The sequence below is a fragment of the Bombyx mandarina genome, chromosome 15, assembly GCF_030267445.1.
Source record: "Bombyx mandarina strain Sakado chromosome 15, ASM3026744v2".
Lineage (NCBI taxonomy): Eukaryota > Metazoa > Arthropoda > Insecta > Lepidoptera > Bombycidae > Bombyx > Bombyx mandarina.
In genome coordinates, this window is record NC_143221.1 from 5,594,214 (window position 1) to 5,621,754 (window position 27,541).

Genomic DNA, 27,541 nt, shown 5'->3' on the forward strand with positions numbered 1-27,541 from the left:
AGATATAAAAATAGAAATTAAACATTTTAGACTATTGAGGAGTAAAAGCTATTCTTAGAAATAGAAATAGAAAGTAATCAGTGTATATTATATTTTATTTACGAGATTACGAATACAAAGTTTTGTAAAATGTAGCGTATATTAATTGAAAATGGATGCCGTAGTTTTCTCTTGGAATAATCTTAAATTTGTTTGAAATTAGTATTGTATTTATATACATTTATTAATCGAATATTGTCGTAGAAAATTTGTCTATTTTTCTTCATTTCACCAGACTGTTGCTCAAATTTTTAAAGTAAGTCCTGAGTTAGGAACATGGGCTATGAAACCGACATGTGCCCGAGTCTCTTGTAGTCGATTTTGTCGAGCTGCACTAGAGGCCTGAGTTGGTCGGCGAAGGCTCGCATATCCTCGCCGATAGCGTCCTGGCCTTGTGGTGCAAGAACCTGAATAACACAATGAAACTATCAGCAGTTCACTATTCCCTTTTCCTTTATACTACTAAATAGGCTCAGCACATAGTAAAACATTATATGTCAACTGTCTTTGGGAATAGTAGGTGTAATGTAATTCGTGATGGCTTAAGTAGCAGAGTTAATATAACATTTTGGGCGCACAATCCTTATATATATATATTTTTTTTTATTGCTTAGATGGGTGGACAAGCTCACAGCCCACCTGGTGTTAAGTGGTTACTGGAGCCCATAGACATCTACAACGTAAATGCGCCACCCACCTTGAGATATAAGTTCGAAGGTCTCAAGTATAGTATATAGGACTCAGGACTCACTATCAGCAAATAAAAGTTAGTCTATCATCTTATTCTTATATATTATAGGTACACAGAAAATGATACTAAAATAAGACTTGTAAAAGAATGTCCAATAGTGAGTTTAATGTATTAATTAGTATTTTGTTCTAAAAAACCTAAGGGAACCAAAGATATTAAAGAAGGGTAAAAGTCTTCAACAACTGAAATACACTACACATCACATAACATACATGAAATAAAATAAATCCACATTGCTCTACAAACATCAAGTACATACATTAATTATATAAAATCTACTTAATATGTACAAATAAGAAGAAAAAAAACAATTGAAGCTTATTATTGAGGCTTACTTATTCATGGAAAACTGTAGGTTAGGTTATTTATGTTTTTATAGCTTGAAAAAACCATGCTGTTTACATCAAAACTAAGCCAGCAAATTAAAAATCTCTTCCTTATTTTTAGTTTATTTACAGTAGATTGGGGAGAATAGAGACTAGAGTTAGAATAGGGACAAATCTGGAATGTCACAATACTCTTGTTGAGTTGTTAATATATATAACTTTGTTGCACTGAAGATGACTATTATTTAGTGTTTAAGAATATTAAATAGTTTAATTCAGATATCAAAACTTTGTATCTCATTAAAGATATTAAAAAGTTAATTACCTAAAGTTAGGTACCTACCTAACAACTAAATAGTGCCAGCCTTATCGAAAAACTCTGTTGTCCCCATACATTTTTTTTTTTTTTTTTTTTTTCGGGTCAGGAGGAAATCGCCGGACTTCCGCCCTCCCCTGGGGATGAAGGGCGGGGCATGTCGGAGTCGAACTGACTAAAACCTCCTGTCGCTCAACAACCCGCGTCCGAACCTCGCATGAGACAGAACCCATGAAAAGGCAAATGGGGGAAAGTGAAGCGTTTAGTGCGGAGCACATCTCTCCCATCACCCTCCCCCTCGGGATGCCGGACCGGTGGTCGTCGGCGCCACGACCACCAGCCCTCTCGGTCGGCAGGCTATCCGGAGCCCGCCTAGATGGCGCCGGTTAGAATGGGTTATCCTACGGAATACCCCGCTGGATCAAAACCAGCGTGGGTCGAGGATAGCCGGCCTTCCATCACCCGGATGCTCTTGCGTAAAACGCGTGCAGAGCAGCTTGCACGTCGTCTTCTTAGGCCCCCTTTGCCGGTCCCCAGACCGACGTGTAAAGGGGACCCGAAACACTTAGAGGGCCAGGGCTTGGGCGATATCCGCCTCCCTGGCCCCCGCTCGACGGCGGCGGGCTTGCGCGTCTCTCACGCGCCCCGCCGCCTCCTTCTGCGAGATGGTGCACTCGCAGAAGTCGAGCATCGCCTTCCACGACTCGTCGTCGCCGAGCATCGATGCCACAACACTCGGCAACGACAAGTCGTTTCCTATTTTTGCGACGAGGACACGGCGCCACCCCTCATATGTCCCCATACATAGCCTTTTTTTTATTGCCCTTGTAGGCAGACGAGCATACGGCCCACCTGATGCTGAGTGGTTACCGTCGCCTATGGACTTCAGCAATGCCAGGGGCAGAGCCAAGCTGCTGCCTACCATTGTATACTCTCCACAAGCCTCGTTTGAAGAAGGACAAGTCAATGAGAGAAATAGCCTCATTCAAAGAGAATCGGGTCAAGCAAGTTTTTTAAGGTTTTGTGTATATTTTGTGACTATATGAACTATATAAAATAATGAATCGTATTTAAAAATTTAAACCTTCGGAACCATTTTAATCTCAATTTTATTGGTATTACCCCAAGAATAAAAGCATTGAAAATTTGTTTTGGAATTGGAAAGGGTCCCCATTTCCCCCAATCTACGGTACTTAAAGATCATATATAATCATCATACTCAAGCAAAACCAGAAAGCGGTATTTTTTGGGAAATTTGACAAATTATTTAATTGGGTGTCAAAAACTTACAGAAAGCTCCACAAGATAGCTCTGTGAGATAGGTTCAGGTGGCATTGAATTTTGAGAAATCTTAAACACTTTTGCTACAGTAATTTTCATACGACCTTTTCTAAACATGTAACCTGAAATTTAGAATAAAAAAAAACTTGAATTGTTTCATAAAATTACAGTAATTGATTGATTTGAAATGAAGAACCACTGAAAATTATATGCAATTTAATTAAATTGTCATTATAATAAATATTATTACCTTTTACACTGTATTCAAATTCAATTCTGCATCCGAGCTCATTTAAAAATTCAATGAGCATTCCACTGCAGGCTATATCAAGACTGGAACGGACAACTGTTGGCCTATTTTTGTCCCCCAAATCAGGCTGCCCAATGTATCGTAACTGAAATGGCATGTCTCTAGCATCTAATGCTTTACGAACACGCAACATGAGGGGGGGAGCCTAAAATTTATATTTATTTAAGATTAACTATTAGAACATGAAAGAAAAATATATAGATTCAGGCATGTCTTTATCGTGCTCATGAATTATACAGTATTAATAGTGATTCCCAAATCATTAGCACTTTTCTTGACCAAACAGGTGACAGCCCATGCAAAATTTAATTAATTTATAATTTAATACAAGTTTTATTGTATTATAATTTTATAACCATTTTATATTCTAGTGTCTTAAAATAATAATAAAATTAACAAAAATATTTTAAAAAGTTCTAAGTATTATTATTACCTGATGATGATTAGGATCCCGTAGACTGAAACACACTTCCTGGTCATCAAATGTTTCTGGCCCAGCATCAACATTGTCACAAAGACCACGTAATCGGTGAAGTAAAACTTCTACTGCCGAGTCCAACACTGAGCCCTAAAACAAATTTTAGTGGAATTGAAAATTAAAGGTATAATATTCAACAATAAACAAACCTGACTGAATATTGAGAAAAGTTGCTGCCTGTTGCCTAACTATCATAATTTCCAGTTAAGAAATACTGTAAAATTGGAAACCATTAAATGCATTATTTTTATTTATTAAGAAGAGCATTATAGGCATTGTAATTAAGACCTTCATTATAGGCATTGTAATTAAGACCTTATCTCATGTTTTTTTTGTTGCTATTATATGTAAGCTATGTATGTATGGGTTCTGATAATATTTTGAATGTTGTATGTAAACAGATCAAATGGGTCAAAAGATTTGAATACAATAACTGCAACTATGGTAATTAGTCCAGCTAAGTACGCAATTTATGGAAACTGTAGAGGAATGTAGACTATATTGTAATTATTTTGAAATTTAAAATAACTGAGCCAATCAACACCCTGTAGTACCTGAAGTAAGTATTCCTGATTTGGTATAATGTTCGCTTTTAAAGCTTGCGATAAGCTATCTGTAGCTGTTATAGGTGCAGCGTTTACCGACATTTTCTTGAGCTGAATATCTGAAAACCTACTCTAATAGCAGCTATTTAAAGATTTAAGTTTTGAAGAACTATGTGAGAGCCAAGGAATCATTACACATAAAAACAACTTTTCTGTCTCATAGAGGTGCATTCAGTCTAAATAGTCCAAATAACCGAAACTATAAATATTGCGTAAAATAAAAAACTAGGCAATTTTAAAGGAGAAAATAAATTCTAATTTCTAATTATCATCTAAATAATGATGATTGAATTTAACACAATTTAACAAGGTAGGTACTCTAACTGCCATAACTGTTGCTTGCAGTAAAATGCACGTAAATGACGTAAAATGCAGTCACTGTTAGTTTGACAGTTAGTAAACATTAGTAGTTTCGTTTTTCAAATACAGGAGAAACAATGGTATCGCACCATACATATTGGTATGCCGTATTTGTTTTTAACATTTTTTGTCACATATTATTCTCACATCAACAAAATAGTAGAAGGAAACTGTGTGATTTGTTTTATTTTGTCTATTTCGTATTTCTTCAGGTTTAAATCTGTAATAACGGTGGTTTATTAACTGTATAATATCTGTGAAAGTGCACAAATGTGGGATAATGAAACAAAGCCGCTGGACATAACTTCTCGGGATCCTCCAAAAAGTCCACTGAAAAAATCTCTGTAAATTACCACCATTTTACTGAGATTATATTTCATCCCATATCATCTCATCTCATTTCATTTAACTTCATTCATCTTCATTTCATTACATTTCACTCCATATTTTCATTTTTCATAAAAATAAGAATATAAATTAAAATACGACATGACCTAAAAGTCTTAGTTACCAGGTCATAAAATCCCTTAAAAAATTGATGTACCTATCAAAGAATTTAAAATAGAGCTCTCTAATATATTAAGTGTATAATCTATGAATAGAGCATTGTACACAATTCACAATTAATAAAGAGCGAGCTTAGAAAACATTAGAAATGGTCAGTCATGTATCTATAAAACTCGCATCTGAAAGAGTAAATCATTCGGTTGCATCAAATAATGACCCACCGCGTTTTTACACTCCTGGTGAGGTCATAACTGGGATACAAGATTTTATGAGGTCGGTATTTTTTGCGAAAACAATATTGTTGAGAATTATTTAATAATCTATTAATTATTTAGTATTAATAGAATTATTTAGTAATCTATAAATTTCATAATTTTGCACTTTAAGAGGCCACGGAACCTACGCAGAAGATGATTGCCTAAAAGCATCTGTTGCTGGGGTTATGCAAAAAGTAAATAAACTTATATGCATTCGCCCATTGAAGAGTCGTTACGTTGGAGAAATAGGCGATGTGGTCGTCGGAAGAGTATTGGAAGTTCAACAAAAAAGATGGAAAGTTGATACCAATTCACGACTTGATTCAATACTTCAACTTTCTTCAGTAAATTTACCTGGTGGAGAATTGGTAAATTAACGCACACTTCCATAATATAAAACAATTTTCTTCTTCATGATAACTATTTATATATTTTTTAAATCCAGAGAAGGCGTTCTGAAGAGGATGAGCAGATGATGAGAAAGCATTTACAGGAAGGTGATTTGATAAGTGCTGAAGTACAGAATGTATTTTCTGATGGTTCGCTCTCATTGCATACAAGAAGCTTGAAATATGGCAAGGTAATCAGATTTCATGAAGCCAATAAAAAATGACTATTCTAAAGTTCAACAAGAATGTTATAAGGAAATTAAAAATATTCAAATATGTAGCAACATTAAATTTTGAAATCCTCTAACACAAAGTGAAGATGATATTTATCCTTCTGAGTAGATTAAACATGCTTTAATAGCAAATTGATTCCAAGTCTACACAAACACTCAAATTTGCTTTAATTCTACCTACCTATATGTAAAAATAAATAAAATCAAGGGGCAAAAGGCTATTTGTTTTATATAACTATATTGTTTTATATATTATTAGTTTATACAATTCATTTTTTTAAATTGAACTTCAATTAAGTGTACTCCATTGAAATAGCTGGATTTTTTTTTTTTCTTTCTTATTTTAAATTACATGGCTTTCCTTAATAGCCTTTCATACCATAAAATAGAATCATTCATACAGTCCTCTATTAATATCACAAAATGTTGAACCTTCTACTTCTTGTTAAAACTGTAAAAATTTATTTAATTTAAGAGTTTGTTCGAAAACTTTATTTTTTGCAGCTTTCACAGGGAACTTTAATAAAAGTATTCCCGTCATTGATAAAGCGCAGAAAAAATCATTTTCACAACTTACCATGTGCAGTATCTGTCATAATAGGGAATAATGGATATATATGGATTAGTCCACACAAAAGTGATATTCTTATGGAAGGAAATAAGGATGCAATTGAAAATTATGAAATTCAGGTGGGTTAATGCTATCAGTGTGCAGTGTTCGAGAATAGGAGTAAAGAAAGATAAACTATAAACACAAGTTAGAGATTTATTATATCATTTTCACTAAACTTTGTATTTTTCCATGTTTTAAGAAAATAGAACTCATGCATGTTCTCATGCACTCATGAAATTGTTGCATATGCTAATATGATGCTGATACCTTTTTTATTGCAGCCTGTTGGGAAATCAGAAAGAGAAACGATGGCGCGAGTGAAAAATTGTATTTTAGCACTTGTGGCATCTAAGATGATGTTAGATGATACTAGCATAATGTTTGCATTTGAAGAAAGTCTCAAATACGACAATGTAAAGGACCTCTTGGATCCTGAAGCTATGCTTGACGTAGCATTTTTAACTCAGCACAGAATAAATATTATTGCAGAAGAGTGACTTTAATGTGTTTTAATTATAGCTAGAAAATATTAATAATAAAGGAAATACAGCTTTTTAAATACCACTAAGTTTTCTATAAATTGCAATTCACTATGGATAGGGCGAACTGATCATTCTATGTAAATCTGTGTACAATTGCGCTTACGTTTTGTATGGATGGTTGATTTTCGAAATCGTCGTGGCCTAAATGATAAGACGTTCGGTGCATTCGTATCTAGCGATGCAACGGTGTTGGAATCCCACAGGCGGGTACCAATTTTTGTAATGAAATACGTACTTAACAAATATTCACGATTGACTTCCACGGTGAAGGAATAATATCGTGTAATAAAAATGAAACCCGCAAAATTATAATTTGCGTAATTACTGGTGGTAAGACCTCTTGGGAGTCCGCACGGGTAGGTACCACCACCCCGCCTATTTCCGCCGTGAAGCAGTAATGCGTTTCGGTTCGAAGGGTGGGGTAGCCGTTGTAACTACTGAGACCTTAGAACTTATATCTCGAGGTGGGTGGCGCATTTACGTTGTAGATGTCTATGGGCTCCAGTAACCACTTAACATCAGGTGGGCTGAGAGCTCTACCCATCTAAGCAATAAAAAAAAAGTTTCATTAATACAGTTCATATAGGCATCAAATCGATCACATCGAAGTTTATAAGGTCTAGTTTAGGTATGTAGGAATATAGGTAGGTACATACCAGCTTTATGTAGGTTTGGTGACAAATGGTTTTAACTATACTCTATTATACCTGTCGGTTATGCATGCACGGCTAAAACCATCATGCAACACCTAGCGTGTATGACCTCTATAATGGAGTTATGTTCGCGCGCAAACATAACCAAGCGGCATAAAATATCAATTTTGATATTTGCTCGGTAGCATGTACATGCACCGATAACTGCACAGCTTAATCACATACACGCTAAGGCTTGCATGTCGTTATGCATACACCACCGCCCCGCCTATTTCTGCCGTGAAGCAGTAATGCGTTTCGGTTTGAAGGGTGGGGCAGCCGTTGTGACTATACTGAGACCTTAGAACTATATCTCAAGGTGTGTGGCGCATTTACGTTGTAGATGTCTATGGGCTCCAGTAACCACTTAACACCAGGTGGGCTGTGAGCTCGTCCAAACATCTAAGCAATAAAAAATAAAAAAAAGAACGAATAACTTGTCTCGGAATTTGAAAATTTGGCTTTCGACAAACGTTATTTGTTTGTCGACTTTATGAATACACTAAACTAATGTACCTACTTGTAATATACTTGATAATGCGAAATTAAACACAAATGAAATGATTCAAAATGTATTATATTATTATACTTAACTTTATCACAATGTTTTATTGCATCATTGAAACTAATAGGTACATAATATAAGAATAAGAAATAGTCTGTGTGCTTAGTGCGAGTTTCTTAACGTTCTCGATAGCGTAAAAGTTAAGCCAATTTTGTATGCAATTGGAACAGCGCCCCTAGCGGCATACGTACGCGATTTGTTTGTTTTTTTTTTTCCTACCTAAGCTGGTAGCCTAGAGAGGCTATTCCAGCGTAACAGTAACTAGTAGGTGAGCTCACGGGGCTCAAACCTGACGACGATGCTAACACGAACCCTAGCAAGAGTCGTGCTTCGCAGAATCTACCACCGGATCGTACGCAAACGATCCCATTCCATACAAATATGAGTTAACTTTTACGCTATCGAGAACGTTAAAAAACTCGCACTAAGCACACTAAAGTGTAATTTATACGTAATTCGAGCCATTATTTTGTACAAGTACATAGCATTGAAAGTCGGCTACAAAATGTACTATAATAATATGTACTGCGTAATGTAGGCTTAAGTGTTCCAATTTTATGTATTATTATTTATTATTCTTTAAGCACTATTAAAGTCTTTCACATTTAAAAAAATGTGTTATTATATTATTATGGAATAAATCCAAAAAAGAACAAATGAATTGCCTAGCTCTATGCGAATCTGTCCTCTTCTACATTCAATTATTCCTTTTGGTTGACACTTTCAGTTACTCAACCATGTAATAATTATAAATAATATAATCTGTTCCTTTTTTTTTTAATATAACATGGCTGAAACGTATGCATATATATGGGTTATGCACTTTTGGGTAAAAATTACACTACACATTATGCACTTTTGGGTAAAAATTACAAGCATGTCAGTGTGCTTAGTGCGAGTTCTTTAACGCTCTCGATACCGTAAGATTACAATATTTATTGAATTCTGGCGTAACTCAATAGTGAACTACTCCAACCAATATCATATCTTCAAATTGAAATTGGAAAAAAAATCCCATTTTTAGATTGTAAATACATTTTATAGAATATTTCAGTAACTACAAAATTCGTATTAAAATTTTAATGGATACGATAATTTTATTTAGGAAATAAATCAAGAAACGAACTGAATTTTAAATAATTGTTTTCTTAATTTATGTTAATGAGTTTTAAAAAGAAGAATAGGTACATGCATACATTTTTGTTTATCATTGTTGATGACAGTTCCAGAAAGTTCCAGAAATTATTGGTATTGAAAAGAATTATTATTGGAAACAAATAGAACGAGTGTGCTGTTGGCACGACTTTGGAATTCGATAACCTTGTGTAAACATCTTTACACACGGTGTCATCACACTGTGTCTATGTAAGTCTTCGAATCATAGAAATGTATTAATTCTTCGATGTTGCGAGTCATTCCGCTTTTGTTTAAATAAATAAAAAATATAACCACGAGAACCAGTTTAAGGCGTCCTGAAGCATCTTTATACATTTGATTTTACCGCTGACAATCTCCTTTGAATAAATATATATTTAAATACAACCTTTTAGTATTAAACTAAAATAACCTATTGGTGTTAACTATTATAAAATTACACAATTGCAAATGCGATTTTCTTTAATAATGTATTTCTAACAAAATATATTTAAAACTAGAAAAAAAAACACGTGACTTTTCTTATGTCTACTTTTAGTTATTTCAAATACTACAAAACACTAGACAGTTTTCTTGATCACGGACGAATTATGAACGATGAAGTAGGTATTTTAAACAAATCTCCAATTAACAAAACTAAAACGTTGATAGACAAAGGAAGTTACATATTATAATAATATTATTATGTACAACATATAAGTGGTCACTTTCATGTTATACCTATTGGTAAATGTTCATAAGGTTTTAACGCACAATTGGTATTTTTCTATTTTTCTTGCACTAGATGCACGGACGATCTCATGGCTGCAAGTTTGAGGCGGAGCTCATTTACGTGAATGCCGAAACCCTCATTGTGTCATGGGATCGAAATCTTAATTGTATCAATAACGGCTATCACATAATTGAGATCGAAACGCTTGGTTGCTTTCTAGTAAAAATACACAGGTTGATTGATATTCAAAACAGCTTGGAACTTCGAAAAATCGATCAAGCTGTTTATTTCAGTTATGTGATTGTTCTCATGTTGATGGCGATGCGATGAACCAAATTAACAAAATTAATCTCTTATCAGTCGATCCAGCCCTTTTTATTATTATTTTTCCCAATCGAGTAGGCCTCGTTTAGTTCTCAAGGACAACAGCAACAATAAATGAGAATGTATGATATTATCTATGATTCTAAACGTTTAGTAGGTATTTCCGTTATCACTCGCGGTGTGGATTAACAAGATAAAATGCGGAGCAGGCGTGCTAAAGCACAGTAAAGAATGAGGCACTCTCATAGTTGAATCGGCTTATTCAGCTCACACTTTGTGCCTCTGAGTCATTGTAAATATTGCGTGTCAGTGCTATTAGAATAGTAACATTCACTGAATGCATACTTTTAGGAAAATCAGTCAAATAAAAGTTTTCGAGATGAACAGGTCGTATCTGCCTTTCACAAGAATCATTTTTTGTACGAGTGAAAGTTTTCTCGTCTTCTTCTTGATTTTAAAAGCATGTAATTATAAAATATTAATTATTTATACAAAAGCTTTATATGAAAATAATCACATCACGATCACATTCATCGGTTTAATGCTCACAATCTATTTATGATAAAAAATTATATATTTGAATATGGAACCTGTCATTGTCATAATTTGAGCTATTTATGAATATTCATTGTGTTTTCTCATTTTCAAAATTAAGGAGATAGAATTTTGTAGCGTAGGTCTGTACCTACACAAAGATTGTGTTACGTAAAAATAATTCGTGTATACACATTGTTTTTTATAAACATACATAATATATTTACTTATCAAAAGTTTATCTTGCAACTACAAACGACGGCTTATAAAACTGTTAGAGTACATACCTACGTTTGCCTTCCTGGTATTATCTGAATATGAGCACTCAATTCTGTTTAATATTAAAGCTACTATTTGGACGTTTTAGTTTTTTTTGAAATTAACCAAAATTTTTCATTTAAAAACGAGCATCACAATCATAAATGAACACCTTATGGCCTAACTTTGGTAATTTTTTTATATCGAAAACACGGTACATTTAGATATGAAAAGACTAATTAATTTTAAGAATAGATATTCTAAAACAAAGTGTATTGTGACCATAGAAAATATTTCACAAAACGAAATTATACATTAGTAAGGTTTATGTTTTGTTATTAATTAAGTTATTAAAGTATAGCATGATAATTTACAATCCAAGGTGTTGTCAAGAAAACATTATAGCTGTTTGTTTCTTTTTCCAAGTATTTTCATAAGATTTTTTGACATAAAATATGGTTTTTCGGGGGATCCATCATTTCTCTCGCAGTCTTCAACTGGAAAATAATTAAAATGTTTTTATTATTAGGAAAAACCTAACACGCTGTTCTCTAATTGTCGCTGAACTGGATATAAAACTCGAGCGTCACCTTTTTGTTTTTTATTTGTATTGCTTAGATGGGTGGACGAGCTCACAGCCCACCTGGTGTGAAGTGGTTACTGGAGCCCTTAGTCATCTACGACGTAAATACGCCACCCACCTTGAGATATAAGTTCTTAGGTCTCAGTATAGTCACAACAGCTGCCCTATCCTTCAAACCGAAACGCATTACTGCTTCACGGCAGAAATAGGCGGAGTGGTGGTACATACCCGTGCGTACTCACAAGAGGTTATACCACCAGTGATTACGTAAATTATAATTTTACGGGTTTCATTCTTATTCCTTTACTGTGGAAATCAATCGTGAATATTTGCAAAGTAGGTACGTATATCATTAGAAAAATTGGTACGCGCCTGCGGGATTCGAACACCGTTGCATCGCTTCAACACGAATGCACCGGACGTCTTATCTTTTAGGACACGACGACTTGAACCAGTCGTCGTTACGACCTGTCCTAAGTTGATGTCACTACGACAATAACCTCTTGAGTGTTCACAATTATACACCTTCAATTCATTCACCATAATCCAATGATTGGTTCAAAAATGCTTAGAGTACAATAGAGTATACATACATTCGTTTTTATTTACGTAGGTAAATGATAAAGTATGTCATTTTTCTAATAGAAATTCTAATAGAAATTATTATCAAAATTGCAAATGGGGTAGTCAAGTATATTAAAAAAGAAAACATTAACAGAAGTTTATTGAAATTTTAAGCAAAATATGCTATGGTATGGCAAACAAAATACGTTTATGGGTTATATAAAAATACACACATGAAATACTTACGGAAACAAAGGAACAAAGTATCAACAGCCATAGAGTAAACATTGAAGAACACAGTGCATATGATGTAAGTCGCGACACTCAGTATTATGGCTGGTACGTAGTTGTAATTTAAGCGTTGGCCTTTCGTGATTTCGTAAGTAAAATTCCATTCTAAAATATAGTATACTGCGAAGCCTATCCCTATTGATATCAGAAGCTTCGATACGAAGAATATGAAATCGGTCACCTGAAATATATATTTTATTCGAATTACACAACTCTACAAAAATATTTTCGTTCTTTGTCCTAATAGGTTTTCCGGTTAATTATTCACAAAATCGAAAATAAAATACCTTTTTTTTTGTATAAAGTTTGCTTTTGTGATAGTTCTAGTAATAATAGTAATTTCAATTTAAAAAAAAAATTAATTAATTTTAATACTTAAAAAAAATCGCGCTATGAGAGTAGGGTGTTTACGTTTACACAATGCCACTAGATGGCACTCGAGTCATAAACAACGATCAGGTGTTTTGTACAAGCCCAGAAAAATTTAAAATTTCACGAAAGTGTAAATACGATGCTGTTGCATTTTGTTTCATATGTGGTCAATTTATTAAAGTTCAAAAGCAAACTGTTTCATGCCATGTATTTTTTTTCTTCTAATTACGATCTAAAATATCGAAATTGTATGCTTTTCAATCAAAGTCAAATTTGGTGTTGACCCGTGTTATCTATACACTGTCAATTGCGATAGCAAATAGTGCGTCTGCAAAACTAGTTTTATTAAAGAAATCGTATAGTTTACCTTGTCTAAAACAACAACTCTAACAACATTCCTTAGGAGTAAGGAAAACGCATCTCTAGCACTTTTACAGAAGTTGTGTCCGTGCACCGCGCACATTATGAAAGCGTTCTTATTGATGAACTTGAGGAAGCTCTCCAGGCACCAGAACAAACATTTGCAACAGCACATTATGAATCTCGTAAAGGGATTTTCGAACTTTTTCAATTTGTGATCAATGTACTCGAGTATTACTCTTATCACTCGTACAATGGCAATAATTAGTGAGCCAAATGCCACGGTTCCCGTGTGGTATCTGGAAAAAAAGTAAAATTCATTCTTTTTTTTTTTACTATGATTTTTTATCAATGTGGCTCGATTTTGAGAAATATTATAATGCTTTATAAATGGTAAGGAATTAGGTATTGTCTTATAAAAAAAGCATTTTCGCTTTGTTATGGCGACCATAAATTGTCTTTATTAAATTGGTAATTGCCTATGGGATTTGAACAGCGACACAGTCACATCATTTTATACGAATACACCGGGCGTGTTAACCTTGAGGCCACGGCGATTTCGAACCCGCAAAGTAAAACAAACTTGGTTGGTCGTTCGTGTACAATTGTACACAAACCTTATTATTCCTTATTATTCACTGTATTACACGAAAAGCAATATTTCTATCTACATATATCGACAAAAAAAAAGGGAAACAACGCATTTAAATATCCGTTCTTTATTTAACATTTCAAAACCCCACCTTATGGTTCTGTACGCGCCTCTCGTGAGGGTGAAGAAAGGAAGATCGCTTTTCTGGAAAGTCCAGTACCAAGTGGCGAAGGTGCTCGCGAGTATCATGTCGGTAATACCGGTAATGAAGAACATCGTCCAAAAAAATCCGAGAAAGTTGGCCACTAAAAAACACATAGTAAGTTATTTAAATTAAAAAAAATAAACAGGGAAACGGTTTAGTTGTACAACAATCTGATTGCTAAGCACAGTTCACCGAATAGTATTTTGTTTTCTGATCGATTTTCCAGGAAATGTCACATATAATAGGTAAATATATCAGGTAAATTATGTAAACAGGTAATGAAATTAAATATTAATATCATTATGGTGACATAATTCTTTTGCTAAATAATAATTATCGATATGGAAATAATCTCTTCAGTTGTATCTTTTTCAGAACTTCTGTAGATAAAGCGTTTCTTTGGAAAAGATCTCTTTTATGGATAATACCTGGATATGGATATTTCTGCGATTTAAAGATAGGACTGCTACCAAGATCTTTAAATTATATCAGTAAGAACTTGATTGTAGAACTTACAATGTAAATATAAGATGATCTGAGGTGTTTCAAAGCTCTGGAAGGTGCAAGTCGCCTGTCGGCAAGGGCCGCCACTTAAATCGCGACATGAGAGTGTAAATTTATTTGGATCACAATCCATGTTATCCTGAAATTAATTAAAAAATATAGTTATTGTTATAATAATAAAATTATATACATATACAAAGAAAAAGGTTTTACTCATCAAAAATTTACGAAATGATAACTTTTGTAATAATAATGCTATAAACAATATTATCTATTTTGATGTACAGTTTGAAAGTTGTCTTAGAAAACATTTGAATTTCCATTACAACATTTTTAATTTAAATCTAAAATTCCTCGTCCTCCTAAAATTTCCCGTCGTCGTGGCCTAAAGGATAAGACGTCCGGTGCATTCGTATCTAGCGATGCACCGGTGTTCGAATCCCGCAGGCGGGTACCAATTTTTCAAATGAAAATTTTTCTTAACAAATGTTCACGATTGACTTCCACGGTGAAGGAATAACATCGTGTAATAAAAACCAACCCGCAAAATTATAATTTGCGTAATCACTGGTGGTAGGACCTCTTGGGAATCCGCACGGGTAGGTACCACCACCCCGCCTATTTCCGCCGTGAAGCAGTAATGCGTTTCGGTTCGAAGGGTGGGGTAGCCGTTGTAACTATACTGAGACCTTAGAACTTATATCTCAAGGGTGGCGCATTTACGTTGTAGATGTCTAGGGGCTCCAGTAACCACTTCACACCAGATGGACTGTGAGCTCGTCCATCCATCTCAGCAATAAAAAAAATTAAAAAAAGAGACCACATCAGAAAATCATTATTTACATAATGATATATGTGTTTAAATATTTCTTTAAATTTCTTACCACAGAAAGATTGGCGTTACATAAGTACAAAATATTTCCTATTTCTACATTAACGCGAATAGCAACACTGATAAAAGCTAGTAATTATTTACATTGTACTGTACAGTAACCAAATACGTAGAATGAACTAATAAAAGTGACAATGATTTTAATTAAATAATTTGTGTTTTTTTCATAAATATACCAGTTTATAATGTTTAAAAACAATTTCTTCTTTGCATGCAAGTTGTCACGTTCTTAAAATTTATAATACTATTTAGTATCTTTTTTTAAAACCTTAATGAAAATTTTGAATACTCATTAGCATTCAGTAAACATAAAAAGCGTGGTTGTCTTTGAGAAAACTCACGTTAAAGTAACAACTCCTATTATTTGTATATTAATATAGGTACCTACCTACTCGAGAGCAATGGTAAATACATGAAAATTAGAAGTGACGAAATTACTATATGTACCTACTGCATTTTTTTTTTATTGCTTAGATGGATGGACAAGCTCACAGCCCACCTGGTGTTAAGTGGTTACTGGAGCCCATAGACATCTACAACGTAAATGCGCCACCCACCTTGAGATATAAGTTCTAAGGTCTCAAGTATAGTTACAACGACTGTCCCACCCTTCAAACCGAAACGCATTAATGCTTCACGGTAGAAATAGGCGGGGTGGTGGTACCCACCCGCGCGGACTCACAAGAGGTCCTACCACCAGTGATTACGCAAATTATAATTTTGCGGGTTTGGTTTTTATTACACGATGTTATTCCTTCACCGTGGAAGTCAATCGTGAACATTTGTGGAGTACGTATTTCATTAGAAAAATTGGTACCCGCCTCCGGGATTCGAACACCGGTGCATCGCTACTATGTACATATATCTACATGTTTAACTTACAAATAATGTTATTTACTGTATTAATCTTACTTCGGTATAAAGACATTTGCAATTGGTATCCGATTTTAAGTTGGCAGTCTTGAATATCGGCGTTCCTATCGACAGCAAGGACATAAACAAGAACAGCCAATAGGCGATGACAGCACATTGAAATATCCATGGGAATATAGGCAATAAAACTGTTGATTTGACCGCCGACAATGCTCTGTAAATATAGTAGCACTTTAATGAAATAAGTTTTACGTGATCTTGTTACAATCATTATTTAATTATTGAAATTCTATGAAAAATAAAGCTCCAAATTTATTTATCCCATATCTGCGTCACGTTCGTGAACTCTAATGTTAGGAAACGCAAAACTAACGTGACTTAGATAAATTAACCTTGGAAATGTTGGAGATATGGTTTTGACGAAATTTTTATCATTTGCCCACCCACATAATTCGATAAGTTCACAATATGAAGGGTTCGATTCGTATGTTAGGCGATGCGCTAGCTTAAAACAAACTATTGAAAAAATAATTAAAACATGCTTATTTTACCTGCTGCCCTCTCGTATGAGTGCAATGGCGATCCTGATGCGGTTTCGTAAAAATACAACGATTACTAAAAGTATGAAACTTAGAAAGGCCGTCACAATTAATATGACCATCCACGTCGACGCCTTGCTGAATATAGACTGCGCATATCCTTTGAGATTTGTCGTCTGGTGAAGTTGAACGGGATTATCACGGTAATATACGTAGTTTCCATAGCACAAGTATGATGCTGCAAAAGTTTTAAGAATTATGTAGACGCATACACTGAAGTGTACCGATACAATCAATTTCCATTTATTGCTAGTTTAATTACAAATATTTTGCAAAGTAAATGTATCTATTTTAAAAAGATGAGTATCAATGATACGAAACATAATAGTTTTGTGTTTTTTAACATTAAACAGTTGGAACGTGGATCTTAAACGTATAGTAGTTACATAAGTCCCTGCAATGTTAATTGTTGAGATTAATAATATTTCGTATTCTTAATTATCGAAGAAGATAATTTTAAAGATACACAATTTTAATACTGATTTAAGATTAACTCACTAAAAATAAGTAGCGCTAAGAGCCCTCCGATGGAAGCCCAGACGATAGGTGTAATGACAAACCGCAGCAAAACTATATAAATGAAACAGATAATGACAACTGCCAATAAAGCTCCAGCGAGGTACCACCGAGATTGAACCAGATCTTGGACGATTTTTGATGATAGCTGCAGGAATAAAAGTTAGCTTTAATTAGTATGTTACAGATTGAAAAATAAACAAATAGTTCAATCAACAAATGTTGCGTTTATTTGCTGTTTGTTAGGTAAATTAATTTGAAGCTAACGTAGAGGTTGAGTATTATAACCCGAGCGTTTTAGTTTTACAAATTTACAAGTTTAAATTTTTTACTGGTGGTAGGACCTCCTGTGAGTCCGCGCGGGTAGGTACCACCACCCTGCCTATTTCTGCCGTGAAGCAGTAATGCGTTTCGGTTTGAAGTTTGGGGCAGCCGTTGTAACTATACTGAGATCTTAGAACTTATATCTCAAGGTGGGTGGCGCATTTACGTTGTAGATGTCTATGGGCTCCAGTATCCACTTAACACCAGGTGGGCTGTGAGATTGTCCATCCATCTAAGCAATAAAATAAAATAAAAAGGTTTGTTATGATCTTTTTTTTATACAAAGTAGTAAGTAAAATCACATGTGTTTTGCAAAATTTTGAGCTAGTCTGAGACGGCACCACCAGGCATGCCTAGATCGGCCGCGAGACAGTCATAAGTTCCTGTTTGTATGGTAGGGTAGTCGTTAAAATGCAATTGAGAGATCGAGCTGGATGCGTCATTTAAGTTATGTCCTATGGGTTCTTGTAGCCATTTAATACCGAGTGGACCAGGAGCTCTACCGAACAGCCTGTCTACGTAAGTGAAATCCTTCAACTCACAGCAAAAGCAACAGAGAAACAACATGTAATCATTACAAAATATGCTAATTACTGTGGAATTATAAATATAATACGATTTCTTAATTTCAGCGAAGCATGCAAACGTGTTAATAGTTAGTGCGAACTAGCTACGTTCTAAAGTCTAAGGTATCTTGAACGGCGAGGGTTCTCAATTCTCTCAATCTCATACGAAAAAAAAACTTGTTTTTGTTGTTACTTTCGTACATTAGACTTATTTTTTCTGATAAAACCTTTGACATTACAACTATCATGCAAATTCGAGAAATTAATGTACCTATTTAAAATTTATGTACTTTTAAAATAATGCCGATAAAATACTACCTCGTTGAGTTCCAATAGACTTGCCAGTTGATTGAGTAGAGACTCTTCGTTGAAACCAAGTGAGGTGAACTTATCAGTCACGGTAACCGCTTCCGTGACATTCAGAAAGCAGCGTCTCACTACTGCACCGACACCAAGCGAAGGATTAGTGTTTGTGAAAAAATATTCATTTAGATTATTATGAGAGTAGTATAGTATATTTGGGGAGGCTTAAACGACAAAGGGAAGATCCCTCCACCGAGCGGTTGATATTTGCTCGGTAAACCAACGGTCCGAATGTTGTTGTTCGGAACTTGTATATATGCGAGCTTATCTTGAAAATGCCGTAAGCGAGATTCAGGTATGTGTCAAATATCTTGCGTTGTATGATGGCTACCCGCCACATATAAATCAACATTAAAAGTTTGACGTGCTATTTAACCAATGCATTACAAGTTCATGTAACCTATGCTGATTATAAAAAGCACGGGAAACGACTAACTGACGTCAAATCGCTAACCAAATAGCCGATCTGGTTATTGAAAGAACACAGATATATACATATACGATCATGATTATAGAAACTATTAAAAATAACATCGTCAATGATTGGATCATTGAAGGGACATTGGCACGTGCCCAGATTTAGACAGCTGAACGTGATTTAATGCCCTGAACTATGGATGTATTTTTCGATAATCTCTTACGTAAACGTAATTTTATTAGAATCAATATTTGTAGAAAGTAAAGGTGAGCAGGTGAGTCATTGTTAATGAATTAGTAGGAAGAGCTCATGCGCAGGATTTACATATGTGAAGCCATGCCCGCGTTTGTTTATCTTTTCGTGCTTAAATTTTGCGACAGCGACAGATCTACCTACAATATGTGTGTCCCTTTCGTTTTTCGTGAAGGCGGTCACCAAGCTAGCGACAATCCTGCCAATATAAGTGTCGAGAGCTGTTGCACGATTGAACAACGACATCTGTCCTTCCTTAGGATTTCTTACACATGTAGTGTCTCCGTCGGTTTGCATCCAATTTGTGGTCGGTTTGGGTGGGCCCTTGCATGGGATGGTGGATAGATCTCCGATGCAGCGAAACAACACTGAGGGGTTTATTAAACATCCAATATGGGTATGTAATGGTTTGTATTGGGTTTTGAATTTGCTTATAGGCATTTCATGCCACACGAACAAGTCCACACGAGCGCAGCAAACAACAGAAACGGAATTTAATTAAAACTACATGAAAAGAAACGTACCTGACTGGCTTTGTAAAATTAGGCCAGCACATTTATCTTCGTTCATGTATTGCAAAGCGTCGTTATATGTCATTGTTTCCGTATTAACGCCGTCGATACACACCATTTCTCGTTTCATTTCATTGAAATTTGCCGAAGTTAACTGTTCAATAAATTTTACTGTCCTTTGGGGACATTCCTCTACGCAAACCTAAAAAAATATATTCGTATTACTGTGGCCACTGTTTATGATAGTAATATTATTAGCCACTGAAGATTTCCAGCACGGATACCACCATCCGGGCTGTTTCTGCGAAGGCCTCATATCTCAGGCCAGACTGCATCCACGTCGTATATTAATGGGTCCATTGTAATAGCCAAATAAATAAGTATAGGTCGTTTATTATAACACTTGAATATTCGAAAGTAGTAAGTTTTCAATCATATTGTACTGGTAAATGTTTGTTTTATTCATGATTTTAATCCCGACGATTGTGTTAATGTCAACCCTACACTTTACTTAATATGTTCAACATTACTATTATTTGCGACATTTCTTGGACAATACCTATTTAATCTAAAAAAAAGAAAAATATGAAAATATCACATAATGTGATATATCACATGATGATAAAATATTCCAAACTACACGCTCAATACACTCTCATTCTCACTTATAAAGTACTACGTAAGAATAGCTTTTAGCCTCCTTCAATTTAAGATAAAATATGTTTTTTTTTAATGCCACTTCTTCTCAGAACCCAAAAGTAAATAATGAACGAATGGCCATAGATATGTGATAACCGATTTGAGACATCTTTAGAAATAAATCGCTTATTTACAATTTATTATAAATATAAATTTACACAAACATAGGTACTTAAGTAACTTACTTGTGGAGTAGGGCATCCAGTAATCGGTGTCTCGGGTCTTAGACAATTCGCTAAGTTGAAAAATAATAAATATTTTCTATTAATAACACCAGAATCAACGCCGCATCGCTTACCGTTCGAGTCCATTGGAGCTAAAAGTTTTTCAATGTTACCATTTTGATAACCTAAAATAAAAAATAACGTTAACCGTTAAATATCTGGTAGTATATACACTCATCTTTAAGCAACATTTTTGTAGTTAATTATGATTTTCTTTATTTGGTAGCGGTTGATTTTCACTCAATAATTGCACATAATTGTTATTTTCAATGCTATTCTTAGTAGTAAGATATAACTTTTTTCCAAACATGGAATCAGAATAATCATCTTACTTATTATCACTTTTGCTCAGTAATATTGGAAATTCTCGTTTTGAAGGTATATTTTTTTTATTGCCCGTGTAGGCAGACGAGCATAGCGCCCACCCGATGGTGAGTGGTTATCGTCGCCCATAGACTTCAGCAATGCCAGGAGCAGAGCCAAGCCGCTGCCTGCCACTAATAGCAGGAAGGCTGTAGGTTCACTCACCCGACTATGCATAATAAAAAAAATCTTACTACTGAGGAACATAAGTGTAGCAATAAGTAGTATGAAGTGGTATGTAGTAGCATTTATTAAAATAAATAAAAATTTAAGTGTCTGAAACGTCCGAATTACAACTATCATAGATAAATACTTATGATAGTTCCAACTTTAAAGACCTACTAGCCGTACTCGCCTGCTTCGCTGCGTATTTAATATTAACATTATTATTTATTGTCATTATTATTAGGAAGTCCAACACTACTGCCTACAGTCAATACAATGAAAATATTCTGTTTGGTTTGTTTTAGAACCAGTATCTGTTTACTTGTTATAGAACAAAATAATTAATCTCGCAAAGTGTCGTCATTATAAGAATTAAAACGAACCATTAGGTATGTACGAGTAATTAACTTAATTAATCAGATTGAGTAATGGTACCCATAATTAAGTTAATAATAATTATAATAATAATAATTAAGTTAATTAAGTTTGAAGAATTATGAGTAAGTGCCTATGCTGTTGTTGCGCTGCATTTTCAATGTCATTTCACAACGATATAATAAGAATGTTTTTAATTAGTAAAAACATACAAACCATAGTAACCAATGTACATCCAACCTCCAAGAAAAATTAAGAATAATATTATCCAGAAAACATCTGTGCAAGACCGATTGTGGATTGGTCCATTAAAATTAGGATCATATCGTATCGGCTCTCCTGAAAATTAACACATAAATATTTTTTAAATCAAAACTTACTATGATTTTATCGCTGTAGATCCACGGATCGTTTGGAGCCTTTGGGTGTGCGGAGGGACTTTTTATTTTTATTGCTTAGATGGGTGGACGAGCTCACAGCCCACCTGGTGTTAAGTGGTTACTGGAGCCCATAGACATCTACAACGTAAATGCGCCACCCACCTTGAGATATAAGTTCTAAGGTCTCAAGTATAGTTACAACGACTGTCCCACCCTTCAAACCGAAACGCATTCATGCTTCACGGCAGAAATAGGCGGGATGGTGGTACCTACCCGCGCGGACTTACAAGAGGTCCTACCACCAGTAAATATTTAATAATAATAAGGCAATCATATGAATAACTAATTTTTTTAAATAAAAAAAGCATTACCTAATTACAGAACATAATGAAACTTTACTCATTATTTTCGTGACTTTTTATCTTGTTCTTTTGTGAAATACTTAGCACCTATAATTCAGAAATAGCATTGGTCGAAACATGATTTAATGCGATCAAAGATACTTACTAGATTCGTTTGGTGACACACAACAATCACGACAGCAAGTCATTTTATAATAATAATATTGAAAAATTCTATTTAAAGCATCGTTAAATTAAAACCCCTATTAACTTAAATATATTTGTGAAAAATTGTACGCGTTACGAAGTGGCATAGTACGTACTTACACATCGTGTCTGATACTAAATTCGTTGATTTCTTTATCGTAGTGAAGATAATTCTTATTCTCGATAACGGATTGGTGAAATATGATAACTATTTAACATGTGTGACCAATTAGATTTCATTCAATCTCAAAAACTCATCAGTAGAGCTAGTTTATTTATATGAAGTTGAATAGGTAATCCTATATTTATTGCTATAGTTATACTGAGCATATACGTAGGTACTTTATTTTTAGATTGTTAGTTATCACGGGTATCAAGTTAATCATCAATATTAATCAATATTAACTACAATTTCTAGATTATACGCAATGATAATTATTTATAGAAGTTCAGTAGTTACACTTATTATAATTACATTTATATTACTCCAACTAAACCCAGTAACCGATGATCTAGAAGAGAAACGTGCTAAGTGTTGAATAATTGGATTAATCATCTAAGTAGGGTCAAGTCTCAAAGGTTTACGCGAATCAATTGCATAAAATAGGCATAAGCCAATAATGAACCAATATTGTTATGATCTTGAAAATGATAATGTTTTTTTTTTATCTCAGCTGCTTAGATTGTTATTATAAACATAAATTAAATACTATTTTAAGTAATTAAAAGTGGCATTATGATTACATGAAACGAAAAGGTTTTCCTCCACACTACCTATATTAAACACCAATCAAAACGCTTTTCGTGATTTACGTACCGTCGATTTCAGCCGAGGTTACGGATACTAAATACTAAATTCAGTGATATAAAAAATATAACTCGTAATGCGTCACGCGTAGGTATAAATATTTCATAGAATCAAGCCATCATGAATACACGTGAAAATGAAGGAAACAGATTACTTACTACAATATTGTTTTTATTTGTGGTTAAATATACTTCTATACTATCTATACTTAATAATATTATATAATATAATCTATACTAATATTATAAAGAGGAAAGATTTGTTTGTTTGTTTGTTTCGAATAGGCTCCGAAACTACTGGACCGATTTAAAAAAATCTTTTTCCATTAGAAGCCGACATTGTCCCTGATGAACATAGGCTACTTTTTTTAATTATTTTTTTTTGGTTTCATGTGTGTTTTAATGTTTCCGAAGCGAAGCGAGGGCGGGTCGCTAGTAATAATATTATAAAGAGGAAAGATTTGTTTGTTTGTTTGTATTGAATAGGCTCCGAAACTACTGAACCGATTTGAAAAATTCTTTCAATGTTTGGAAGTTACACTATTCCCGAGTGACATAGGCTATAATTTTTTATTTTAAATTAGGTATCCTTACTAAAACTCCAATAATGTAACCCTAGGTGTAAAAAAATTGCCTAAAATATTCATTACATCGCGTACCCTGCGAAAACTATTGATGATAGAATAAAATAATGTACTACGACTTTGTAGAACACATTATTATTTACAAAAAGTCTCGCAACAGCATATGTCTAACTATTATAGTTATGCCGCAATAAGTGTTATTTTGTTTAAAAAAATAAAACAACGTCAAATATATCGTTGAAACTTTTGTTAAAGACACGAGCGGAGCCGGAGCGGGCTGCTAGTATCTCATAAAATCAATAAGCTTTGTGAAGAATACTTTTAGGTTTGACGGCCTCAATCTAGGATTTTCTCTTGTGTTCTACTACCAGAAATAGATAAATACATACGAGACAATAATTCGTACAACTAAACACCGAATTATGAGAAAAGTACCGATTTCATCCGGGAATCGAACCCAAGCCTTACTTTAATCTTATCCCAAACGTACCCCGGGGCACAGTAGTCACTATGCGCTACATTCGTGGCCTGTGTATACAATCTGCAACTACTTCAGTACTATATAGCATACTTTCATTATACTGGCACTAGTAGATTTCAGTAAACACTGGCCTAAACTAATGACGTTTTTGCTTTTAGAATGCTCGTCCAACTCACACAATAACTCTACCAAGACCTTGAGTATTTTTTAACGTCATTTATAAATATCCTTAATTTTAGAGGCTAAAATACCTTTCGTAAGCTTTGAGAGAGCGAAATAATTTTAAAAACTTATTTCAACATTTTCGGCACCCGTGTTTCCTATTAACTACATACGTCCTCTTTTCTTGTTGCTCACTAACTTGTCCTAGTTTTTAGCTCAACTCAATCGTAGATAATTGTAGCCGGCGAGATAATGCCAAATGCCAGTTGCACTTATATTGCGAGTACTAACCGGTTTAGTTTTGAATGAATTTCGATTTTTTGTTTATGATATAAATAATCATTTTATCGACACGCACGTAACAGGCGACAAATTTTAATGAAAAATCTGTTTGGAATTGTGAAACTTTCTTATGTGTTTTGTGGACAGACCAACTACTGACGTTACTGTTCTATTATTAGACTTAAACAAGGTTAGGTACAACATCCTCAATTCATTTTATGAGAAGTGAGTAGCAGCCACAATTTAAACATCGCGACGTTTAACAAGACTATCTTCAATTACATACAGCTGAAGTTTTTGCAGTTGTAAAATAATACACAAATCAAAACAGTATTTTTTTTTTATGTTTGCGAGTCGTCAAGCATATTTATAAGTACTTTTGCGATTTAATCTAGCGCTAATTTTTTTTTACATATCTATGATAATCTGTCTGAAATTTTGAGTAAAATTAGAAGCAAGCTATTGTCATTAAATCCTGGAGATGTTCATCAGTAAGTCGAAATCGAAATTCATTCTTGATGAAGTTCATCTTGGAATTGTGCTTTACAAATACATATATGTGACCCAAACAAAGTATGAAGTTTCAAAGTTTTGTAGTTCTAGATATTTACTACCATACACAAATTTTATCCAGAACTCTTCCTTGGAAACCTCCGAAATCTGTAGTGCAAGTTGTGGTGTTCTCGCGGTCCGTATAAAATGGGTCGGCGGTTCGGATGCGGAGTGCGGTCTGGCATTTGACCCTTCGTCTAAATGTTTCTATTTGGAATATGCCAATTTTAATATTAATCGGCTTTTTGTCAAATAGCTTCTATTATATGATAGCTACTGTTACAGCCAGAATATTTAACTCCCTTAAATATTTTAAGCGTTGCAGCGGATTGTTTCCTGTCTTTTCCAATTCAATTCTTGATATCGTATTTACCACTTGCACTGCATCTGTCATGCACTATGTAGGCAAGCACTATGTAGTACAAGTAAGCCTGCAGGCGACGAGAACTAGATCTTGTCCAAGGGCTTTTGGAGGTTAACAAAAAAGGGAAGAGCTTCCACCGAGCGGGTAAAGTCGCTCGTTAGACCGACGACGGTCTGAATGTTATTGTTTGAAACTTGTATGTACCTATGCAAACTTATTGTGAAAATGTTAGCAAGATTCAGTAATCGGTAACATGTTCTATAAATACTACCCGCTACAGGTTAATATGTGTATATATATAATACTTTTACAATTTAGCGACAATCGCATTTTTTTAACGCTGTAGCTGGGCCACGGGGCTCACGTCCCGATGCACTACCTGTTGTGGATTTATGGTGTTATGCCAAAAGCCTTCCCAGAACAGGCAACAATAGCGGCGCATAGATCACGAATAACCAAATATAATTTGTTAGAGGATTAGAACATTTTGTTCCGATGCCGAACGTGACTGGATGATTTAGATGCATGTTGAGCATTTAATTTCTTTTCGAATAATTTCAATATTTAGTTTTTGTAAAATTATAATGTATAGTAAGCTTGTAAGTAAATTTTGATTAATTCCATTTTAGAATCGGATTCTTGATTTAGTTTGTTGGTTAATACATCCCCTGTTTTTACACGTACATAATTGGCATATGTTTTTAGACTATTTTTTTTAAATTCTTTATAAGAGCCATGTACCTATTAGGTTAAGTCGGCTACAAAAAAATTGATTTTACACAAAAATTAAGATTTTTTTTCTCTCAGCTTTATGGAATTGATTCGTTATATTATAATATTTTTCTTTATTCCTCAGAGTTGCAGTTATTGTCCTGAATGCCTACGTAAAATAGTAATTAGGACACGATGACTAATGAAGATATCGGAGATTTAACAAAAAAAAATTCATAAACAAAGTCCACCAATACAAAATGAATCTACCTTTATTAAGTATATTCCTTCATATTTTGTTGACATATAATGCAGACGGAACCGCGGGATGCACTTAGTAGAAGTAGAATTATTTTATTGACAGCTACTTGTTCAACTCACCTAAATTTTTTTCCATTGTCTCCGAATCACGCTAATTTAGATAAAACTACTTTAACTAAATAAAATCACACCTAAAAGAAATATGTATTCACTGTGTGTAAGTGTTACACTTTATTAGACTTCATTAACTTCGATTACAACACATCTTACTCACTAAACAAAACGGTCGACACATGCATATAATAGGCACTTCAGCAGATATTTTTATGCGTTGCAATATTTTACTAACGTACATCGAAACACTATCTAAAGTGAAAGTTTTTATTTCGCTTTTAGTAGCAACAGATATACGTCAACTAAGCGCGCGTGCTTCGCGACGAATAACAAGTTTACCGAGCTGTATTATTATTGTACTTGGTCGCTGCGAATGAACGCGACTGAATCATCAAACATCGCATACAAAGAATATTTTCCATTGTGTGGTCTGGTG

General features: G+C 34.2%; 3 protein-coding genes across 7 annotated transcripts; 1 reads left to right on the forward strand and 2 right to left on the reverse strand.

The window, feature by feature from the left end:
* Nucleotides 1-77: 77 nt before the first annotated feature.
* MED18 (mediator complex subunit 18) lies at nt 78-4,751 on the reverse strand. Its single transcript, XM_028174225.2, has 5 exons — nt 4,056-4,751; nt 3,457-3,591; nt 2,964-3,168; nt 2,723-2,835; nt 78-446 (listed from the first exon to the last, which is right to left on the reverse strand). Exons 1-5 carry the CDS (start codon nt 4,146-4,148, stop codon nt 321-323), a joined length of 672 nt encoding a protein of 223 aa, XP_028030026.2. The 5' UTR covers nt 4,149-4,751; the 3' UTR covers nt 78-320.
* Nucleotides 4,752-5,006: 255 nt separating this feature from the next.
* On the forward strand, nt 5,007-6,963 carry Rrp4 (exosome complex component Rrp4). The gene is made up of 5 exons (XM_089733091.1): nt 5,007-5,246; nt 5,361-5,598; nt 5,676-5,810; nt 6,357-6,542; nt 6,747-6,963. The coding sequence occupies exons 1-5, from the start codon at nt 5,122-5,124 to the stop codon at nt 6,960-6,962; spliced, it is 900 nt and encodes a 299-aa protein (XP_089589217.1). The 5' UTR covers nt 5,007-5,121; the 3' UTR covers nt 6,963.
* A 2,900-nt stretch (nt 6,964-9,863) lies between these two features.
* On the reverse strand, nt 9,864-27,454 carry Ctl2 (Choline transporter-like 2). Of its 5 annotated transcripts, XM_028174222.2 has the most exons (14): nt 27,266-27,454; nt 27,112-27,182; nt 22,076-22,198; nt 20,918-21,081; nt 20,046-20,235; nt 19,666-19,889; nt 17,581-17,746; nt 17,035-17,260; nt 16,523-16,697; nt 14,731-14,857; nt 14,161-14,314; nt 13,425-13,716; nt 12,641-12,866; nt 9,864-11,744 (listed from the first exon to the last, which is right to left on the reverse strand). In XM_028174222.2, exons 2-14 carry the CDS (start codon nt 27,125-27,127, stop codon nt 11,647-11,649), a joined length of 2,181 nt encoding a protein of 726 aa, XP_028030023.2. In that variant the 5' UTR covers nt 27,128-27,182; nt 27,266-27,454; the 3' UTR covers nt 9,864-11,646. The 5 variants fall into 5 exon arrangements, with proteins under 5 accessions (XP_028030023.2, XP_089589215.1, XP_028030024.2 ...); XM_089733089.1 differs by having other exon boundaries at nt 27,112-27,454; XM_028174223.2 differs by lacking the exon at nt 19,666-19,889 and adding an exon at nt 18,807-18,928 and having other exon boundaries at nt 27,112-27,452.
* Nucleotides 27,455-27,541: the final 87 nt, after the last annotated feature.